This window comes from Myotis brandtii, unplaced genomic scaffold (genome assembly GCF_000412655.1).
Source record: "Myotis brandtii unplaced genomic scaffold, ASM41265v1 scaffold19, whole genome shotgun sequence".
NCBI classification, from domain to species: Eukaryota; Metazoa; Chordata; class Mammalia; order Chiroptera; family Vespertilionidae; genus Myotis; species Myotis brandtii.
Window position 1 is genome coordinate 1,158,192 of NW_005357075.1, and position 8,604 is coordinate 1,166,795.

Consider the following 8,604-nt stretch of genomic DNA (forward strand, 5'->3'; position numbering starts at 1 on the left):
GAGGGGTCCCAGATTGGAGAGGGTGCAGGCCGGGTTGAAGGACCCCCACCCTATGCACAAATTTCGTGCACTGGGCCTCTAGTATATGTATGTATGTATGTATGTGTATATATATACATATATATATATATGCATATATATTGTGTATGTGTGTGTGTGTGTGTGTATATATATATGTATATATGTATGTATGTATGTGTGTATATATATACACATATATATAGTGTGTGTGTATGTATATATATGTATATATATATGTGTGTGTGTGTGTATATATATATATAAAACCCATGAGAATAATGAAAGATTACTTACTTTACTAATGTCATCTAAACAAGTAATTTCAGGTGACATCCCTCCATGTACACACAGAAACTGCTGATTTAAGAGGGCCGCGAGAGGGAGACAGTCAAATGTATCCATACACGCATCATACACCTGTTCAGAATATTTGATTTGACCTATCAAAAAAGGAAAAACAGTCAGAGGAAGAAAAGCTAAAATTTATCATATATCAAAAAGGATATAGGTCAGAAGAAGATTTATGAAGTTACTTCAAAGTCATTTATCTCAGGCATATTTGAAAACACAATCATCTTTGTAAAGATGTTTGAAAAGTTGTGGATAAAGAGTAAACTAACTCTCTCTACTTCTTTAAAGACAAGGGTGACCTTGGATTAACTTTCTAGCTCTGTTGCTCTGCAAAGCTAAGGTGAATATCAGCTGTGGTATTAGGCAACGTTGCTTATGGTAAAAGTTGCACAATTACCTGGCAGGAAGCTATAGCTTAGGGCTTCTCTGAGTGCAGTGACTCATAAGGGATGTCTGGAAACTATGCCAAGAAAGTTTTACAAGAGATATTGTTGCTTGTCATACATGGGAATTCTAAGCCAGGGTGGCTCCCTAATGTGCCCTATGTGGATATTCTTTCCTTGTACCTAAACTTTGACTTGGAGGGGATGAATGAAAGGGAGGTGAGGCAGCAAACCTCTGGTGTATGCACTCCTGTGAGGACAATGCCAGTGAAAAGGGTTGCCTGGTGCTGCCCTTCCTGGACAGTCTCCTTCTAAGTAGATGGAGGGCAAGTAAGGTTTGTGGTAGTTTTATGAACCTGAATATTTTGCTGGATCTAAAAAGATCCCCTGGGAGTGTTAAACATATATAAATGGAAACTGGAGTTTTCAAAGTCATCACTAAAATGTCAATCATCTTTTTGTTCATGACTTTTAAGGCCTTTAAGCAAATCATGCCCTGATTCTATTTTAGGTAAAAATGTTCATCTTAATGAATTATATTTTGATGTGGTTGTCATGTTAAGGAAATTCTCCAGTAAGGTCTCCACAGTCATAGAGAAAGAATAGCACATGAAGTGATAGCTGGAAAATGCCTTTAGTTTAAAGAGAAAGAGAATGTTTTCTTCTTCCTTGGCCTTGGATTTCAAAAAGTCAAGCTGTGATTGGAGATGTGCATTGGTAGAGAAGGCCAGAGGTTGTAAACAGCAGCCCTCGAGAACTGTGAGCTCCTTATTTTCTTCCAAGATTCTGTGAAAATGAGACAGAGTCTACAGGGCCAAGAGAATAAAGCTATAGCAAGTGACTCAGATTACCTAGTTGGTAATTATTTCTGTTTATTTTCTTCTTGGAATCTCCAACCTTTTAGAAAAGACATGTTTAAGTAATCAGAGCCTAGTTTTGGCAAGGCTTTGGGGAAAAAAGTGGAGGGTAATGGGTCCAGATTTGGGCCAGTGCTGTACATGGGTGGAGGAATGACTGGAGAGAGATCCCTAAAGGAATGTGTAAACCAGGGGGCCACATTTGGGGTTATAATGCTTTCCATCCCTGAATATGAAAATTTTTTTCATTGCTGATATAGGGTGATCAGGATTTGAGGACTATAAGTTTAGAAAATTTCATAGCATTCTGTATTGCCATGACAACAGTTAAGGTCATTTCACAACATATGCTGATTCTATTATGGCATCCAAGTTAACAAGAGCCATGCCTTATGCATCTTTGTATCTCCTTACAATTACATTCTTATATTCTGCTTTATATTTGTAAACTATAAATTTTGGTATTTCAAAAGTATACCCAGAATTGGCTATAAAGTCTGTTGGGGAAAAAAAACCAACCAAACAAGAAACACACACACCCCATTTATCTGTGGCCAGTGATTGACTTTTTCTCCTGAAAATCCCTGTAGCCAAAGTTTTCTGTTGCCAACATCAATAAGGAATTCCTTTGTAAGAGTCCTAAGGTTACATATAGGCAGGGATTTAAATTACTTATTAATTCACGCTCCACAACACCATTTTTACATCAATAAAATGACTTTGAACCCTAAGTTTCAAAAGAATTCCTTAGCCCACTTCCAAAAGAATGCCAAATCTAGAGAGTGAAGGCAAGAAATACAGTGTCTTAACCCATTTTATATAATACAGGAGGTAACAAATCCAATTAAGCAACAAGAAATTCATGTTATATTGACACATGAACAAAACAGGTTATAAAATATTACCATTTTTACTTTCTTGAAGTATATTAATATATATATAAAAGGCTAGTATGCAAAGTGTCCCCATGGGAGTTCAACAAAGAGACTGATCGCTATGACATGCAATGACCACCAGGGATTGGCGCGAAGCAAAGGAAGGCCCTGGCTGGCAGCTGGAAGGCCCCGATCGCCGGCCAGGCCTAGGGAACCGACCCACGCATGAATTTCATGCACCGGACCTCTAGTATGTATATAAATACAACATTTTTATTTTCTGACGGGTTAAGTTGAAGATATCTATATTTTTCTTTGACTTAGTTTAGGTGTATTTTCTAGATGAATATGTAATCTCTGTATAGTAACACTGATTATTAGATTACATTTATTATTGAAATTTGTTGAAGTTTCACAATGTGAATATGCCATCAGAGAGCTAAGTGTTCAACACAGCATCATGGTCAAAGAATAGAGTCTGGAACCTGAGTGCCTGGATTTGAACCTTGGCTCTGCACTAGCCTTGATTTCCTCAAGCATAAAATGGGCATAATTATAATACCTACCTACACTATAAGGTTGCTATGAGGATTAAAATAATTCATATATGTAAAATGCTTTGAATAATGTTTGGCACACAGTGGTACTACAGAAGTTAACCAATAAAATTACCTTATTTAATCCTCACAGAAAGCCTATGAAGTAGGTACAATTACTTATCTTCATTAAAAAGCTGAAGAAGTTGGCTTACTTGCCCAAAGTTGCAAGCTACTAAGTGGCAGAACTGAAACACAAACCTGTTCATGCTCTTAACATTATTTTTTAATTAAGTATTTAATGGAGACTAGAAGTGGTCAAATATATAATTCCCAAAGGTTAAATTAGCTTACACAAGGACTTCATTTTTATGACAAATGTTAAGATCCATCCCATAAACAATCTATCTATATATATAAAAGCCTAAGTGACCAGCTGACCAGCCGGTAACTATGGGAGCAGAAACATGGGACAGACTGATGAATCTCAGAGGGAAGGGGGGAAAGGGGAGGGCAGGAAGAGATTAACCAAATATCTTATATGCATACTAGAGGCCCAGTGCATGGATTCGTGCACCGGTGGGGTCCCTCAGCCTATCCTGTGCCCTCTCGCAATCCAGGACCCCTCGGGGGATGTCGGACTGCCGGTTTCGTCCTGATCCTCGAAGGCCAGGACAAGGGACCCAACCAGATCATGAATCTGTGCACCAGGCCTCTAGTTATTTCTATAATGAAGGAAAAAAGCACATCACTCATAAGACCACACTGATACAAGTTCTAACTCAGCGGTTCTCAACCTGTGGGACGCGACCCCTTTGGGGGTCGAATGACCCTTTCACAGGGGTCGCCTAAGACCATCAGAAAGCACATATATAATTACATATTGTTTTTGTGATTAATCACTATGCTTTAATTATGTTCAATTTGTAACCATGAAAATACATCCTGCATATCAGATATTTACATTACGATTCATAACAGTAGCAAAATTACAGTTATGAAGTAGCAACGAAAATGATTTTATGGTTGGGGGTCACCACAACATGAGGAACTGTATTAAAGGGTCGCGGCATTAGGAAGGTTGAGAACCACTGTTCTAACTAGTATCAGTAATACAACATTAACAAAACAAAATTTTCAACAACATTCTTTAAAAATAATTTTGAAGGTTATCACTATTTGCAAAAAATCACAACCTGGTCTAGCCATTGGTTATATATTTGTTTTAATTTTATTTGTTTTTACTATTTTTAAAAAGGTAATACATTTACACGGCTTAAAATTTAAAAGCTACAAAAGGATACACAGTGCCTCTTACCCCTTTTCTTCAGGCAACCAGTATAACTAGTTTCCTGGTGTCTTTACAAAGCTAATTTATGTATACATATGCAGATATGTACATTTGTTCTCGTCTTACATTACCCTTTTGGTTTTTTATATAAATGGCAGCATATACACACTGTTTTGCATTGCTTTTCGTACTTGACATATTTTGGAGTTCACGTCACATCTTTGCATGAAGAGCTTTGTAATTATTTTTTTTAATGTGTACATAGTATTTCACTTTATGAATATACCACAAACTAACAACACCAATCTCTTGCTACTATAAGTAATGCTATTATAAACAATGATAAATAATATTTATTTTTTAAAATATTTTATTGATTTCAGAGAGGAAGGGAGAGGGAGAGATAGAGAAACATCAATGATGAGAAAGAATCACTGATTGGCTGCCTCCTGCACACCCCCATTTGAGTTCGAGCCCACAACCCGGGCATGTGCCTTGACCAGGAATTGAACCCTGACCTTGGTTCATAGGTCTATGCTCAACCACTGAGCAACACTGGCTGGGCAATATATTTTCTTTTTAAATCAACCTAACACAACAATACTATTTCATTAGCAAAATTATAGGAATTTCTGAAACCTATTAGTAAGCTGGTCAACTACATGTCAAACAATGGTTCATAAAAAAAAGAAATTAATTTACATTAGAAATTTGAACCCAGGACTAAGAGATGGAATCATACAAGCACTGGGTTTCTTACTTTCCAAAAATATAAAATAATGTTTTTGCAAAGATAAATACAGGGTGGGGAAAAGGTAGGTTTACAGTTGTTTGTATGGAAAATAATCCAATAATTAACAATACAAGAATAAACTGTTTCGCCCTGATCGGTTTGGTTCAGTGGATAGAGCGTCAGCCTGTGGACTGAAGGGTCCCGGGTTCGATTCTGGTCAAGGGCATGTACCTTGTTTGCAGGCACATCCCCTTGTGCAGGAGGCAGCTGATCGATGTTTCTCTCTCATCGATGTTTCTAACTCTCTGTCCCTCTCCCTTCCTCTCTGTAAAAAAATCAATAAAATATATTTTTTTAAAAAAGAATAAACTGTTTCATGCACAAACAACTGTAAACCTACTTTTGCCATACCCTGCATGTCAAAAATTAACTTATACATTTCTTTGCTACTCAATTTTATCTCTAGATTTTAAAGCAATACAAAAAAACCCTCTTCAATATAAAGCAATATAAGAATTGATATTAAAAAAAGAAAAGCCACCCTAGCTGGTTTGGCTCAGTGGATAGAACGTCAGCCTGTGGACTAAAGGGTCCCAGGTTCGATTCTGGTCAAGGGCATTTAAAAAAAAAGTCTCCACCTGCCCCCTTTAGAAATATTAACAAGATTGCAGCTGTACAATCTGGAACTAAGCATCACTTACTAGTAATTATAAGGTGGTGTTTCTAAAAGTCACGATGGCTCTTTAAGAGAGATCGGCTTATCAGTAAAAACACCCATGCAAAGCACTACACATGCTCTTTCTTTACATAGAAATAAAATTTAAAATTGTACTTGAATTTGTGTGCTTGTTCCAAGATTTATTTACATTTCAGATGCAGTATTAGAATGAAACAGATGGAGCATCCTGGTAGATAAAAGAAAAAGAAACAAACCTGGTTTAACTAAATTAAAGTATGTAAGAAGTAAATAAAAACTAAGAAATTCTGTGCAAAATGAGATGCTTACAATGTTTCCTGAACATCTTGTTCCACCTTCTAAAAATAGTTTGAATCAATTATACTAGTCAAAAAAAAAGAAAAAAAAGAACTCTGAGAAAATAGAGGAAGAACTGATAAAATGTTACTAAAAAAACCTGAGCCTCAATTCAGAACCGAGGCATCCAGAGACAGCTTTCTTCATTACTTCTCTAAGGTTAAATACTGAGCATTACAGGGCCTTTGTTAACTGCTTGATACACGTTATTTAATTTTCCTAGGTAAAGCAAATTGGCTTTGAAAAACAATGCAAAATATTTCCAATTTTTAAACTATCTGGTGAAGTGGTTCTCAAATGACAAGCAGTAGTAACCTTTCAAGTCTCGGGAGTGGGCCTTCTTAACCAGCAGCATGAAACAGAATTACCTGTGTGCTTTACAAAGCCTTTTAAATGCTTGGGCCCCCAATTGGATAATTTTAAAGTTACCAGTTAAAAACATATATTATAATAGTAGTACATGGTCGTGATGAAAGGTAATTTAAACAGTGCAAGTCCTCCTGACCTAACTCCCCATAGGTAATCACTATTACCAATTTCTTCTGCACATTATATATTTAATTGAGAAAGGAGATCACATTATACATGTTCTGCAAATGGTTTCTGTCACTTAACAATGTATCTGAACATCTCTCCATATCTAGAGCCACCTTGATCTTTCAACGGCTGCCTCATATTTCATTTTTTAGATGTATTATCACTTACTTAAGCAGGCCCTTATTGACATTATCTCTTTTTTGTTGTTATTACAATGAACATCCATATAAATCCATATCTTATTGTCTTTTTGAGTAGACAGTGTGGTAGATATAATTCTAAAATGGCCTGCAATGACCTACACCTTTGTATAATCTGTGACCCTGTGAGTGGGTGGACCCTGTGAGTATGCTGAAACTCCCATGATGACATTTCCTTACATAGGCCTGGCCTAATCAGGCTGGCCTTTGAAAAGCAGAGGGTTTTCTTCAGCTGACTAATCACAGAAGAGGAAGGCAGAGAGACGCACTCGGGCAGCCTGGAAGAAAGCACATAGCGTTGTGGAGCCACATGCCAGGAACTGCACAGTCTCTGGAAGCTGAGGGCAGTCCCTGGCCCAAAAGCTAGTAGGAAAATGGGAACCTTAATCCTACAGTCACAGCAATTGTGACTAGTGAGTTTGGAAAAAGACCCCAAGCTCCAGATGAAAACTGCAGCCCTGGCAACACCTTGATTTTGGTTCACTGAGACCCTGAGCAGAGAATTCAGCCATACTGTGCCTGGACTCCTCACCTACAGTAACTCTGAGGTAATAAGTGTGCAGTCTTAAACAGCTACATTTGGGGTAATTTGTTATGCAGCATTAAGAAAACAATATAATCTGCATGATAATTTCGTAGAAGTCAAACTGCTGGGTCAAAATCTTTATAGATATTCGAAAATTGCTCTTCGAATACATCAATTTAAACAAAACTCACCACAGATCCAATGTCTGTTTGTTTGTTTTTAAATATATTTTATTGATATTTTACAGAGAGGAAGGGAGAGGGATAGAGAGTTATGATGATCAGCTGCCTCCTACTGGGGATGTGCCCGCAACCAAGGTACATGCCCTTGACCGGAATCGAACCTGGGACCTTTCAGTCCGCAGGCCTACGCTCTATCCACTGAGCCAAACCAGTTAGGCAGATCCAATGTTTTTAACTCCCTGATTATCTACTGATTTATAGTGCTTATTCCAATGAGTCCCTAAGGGATGGAGTGATCTGTACTGTATCTCACCCATCTGTAGCTGACTTTTCTGTCAGAGGGATTTTTTTAAAGTGTTCATACTCTAACGTTTCTTATAAGAACTATCTTTCCTCTTCGGTTCTACTAGAACTGCCATTACAACTAGCAGCAACTCCAATATAGAAAGTTGTCGGCAACCAAAGTTAAGGTGAGCATATGGGACACTACCAAACTGTAATTCATCTATAAGTAAAGATATTTTTATGGGGGGTGGAAAGGTGAATAAACTCTTGAGTCTCAGAAAATAAATTTAAAAGTTTTTTCAGTGTTGAATATTCTTTTGGGAATAAAGCTTTCAATATTTTATAACATGTTCCCCCAAAATAGTAATCTGCAGAAAAATATGAATAGGACACAAAGTGAAATTCATAATCAAATTATCAATTATATGAACACCAAAGTAATATTATATGTTCAGGAATACTTAGGGAGAGGTAGATTTTAGAGCTAGACAGGACCCAAGAGATTTAATTTACCTTCATTGTTTTTATAGAAAACATGCTAATATTTTAGAAATAAAAAAAGTGTAATATTGTTTTGTTTTTTAAAATTTCAATATTTTGGTTTCACTGTATAAACTGATATATAACTTCTTTGGAGGGCTATTTAAAGTATTTATCAAAAGTCTTTAAAATGCTCATGCCCTCTGTCCTGGCCGGGTGGCTCTCAGTTAGTTAGAATGTCATACCGTGCACCAAAAAAGTTGTGAGTTCAATCTCCAGTTGATGCAGAAAGCAACCATTGATGTTTCTCTCTC

General features: G+C 36.9%; 1 protein-coding gene across 4 annotated transcripts in view; it reads right to left on the reverse strand.

Annotated features, from left to right (window-relative positions):
* The window catches only part of PPP3CC (protein phosphatase 3, catalytic subunit, gamma isozyme), a 73,342-nt gene that overhangs the window by 39,680 nt on the left and 25,058 nt on the right, over positions 1 to 8,604 (reverse strand). For all 4 annotated transcript variants that reach the window (XM_014538307.1, XM_014538306.1, XM_014538305.1 and 1 more), the window contains exon 4: positions 316 to 461. In XM_014538307.1, the coding sequence (XP_014393793.1) occupies positions 316 to 461 (146 nt within the window). The remainder of the gene's footprint in view (positions 1 to 315; positions 462 to 8,604) is intronic.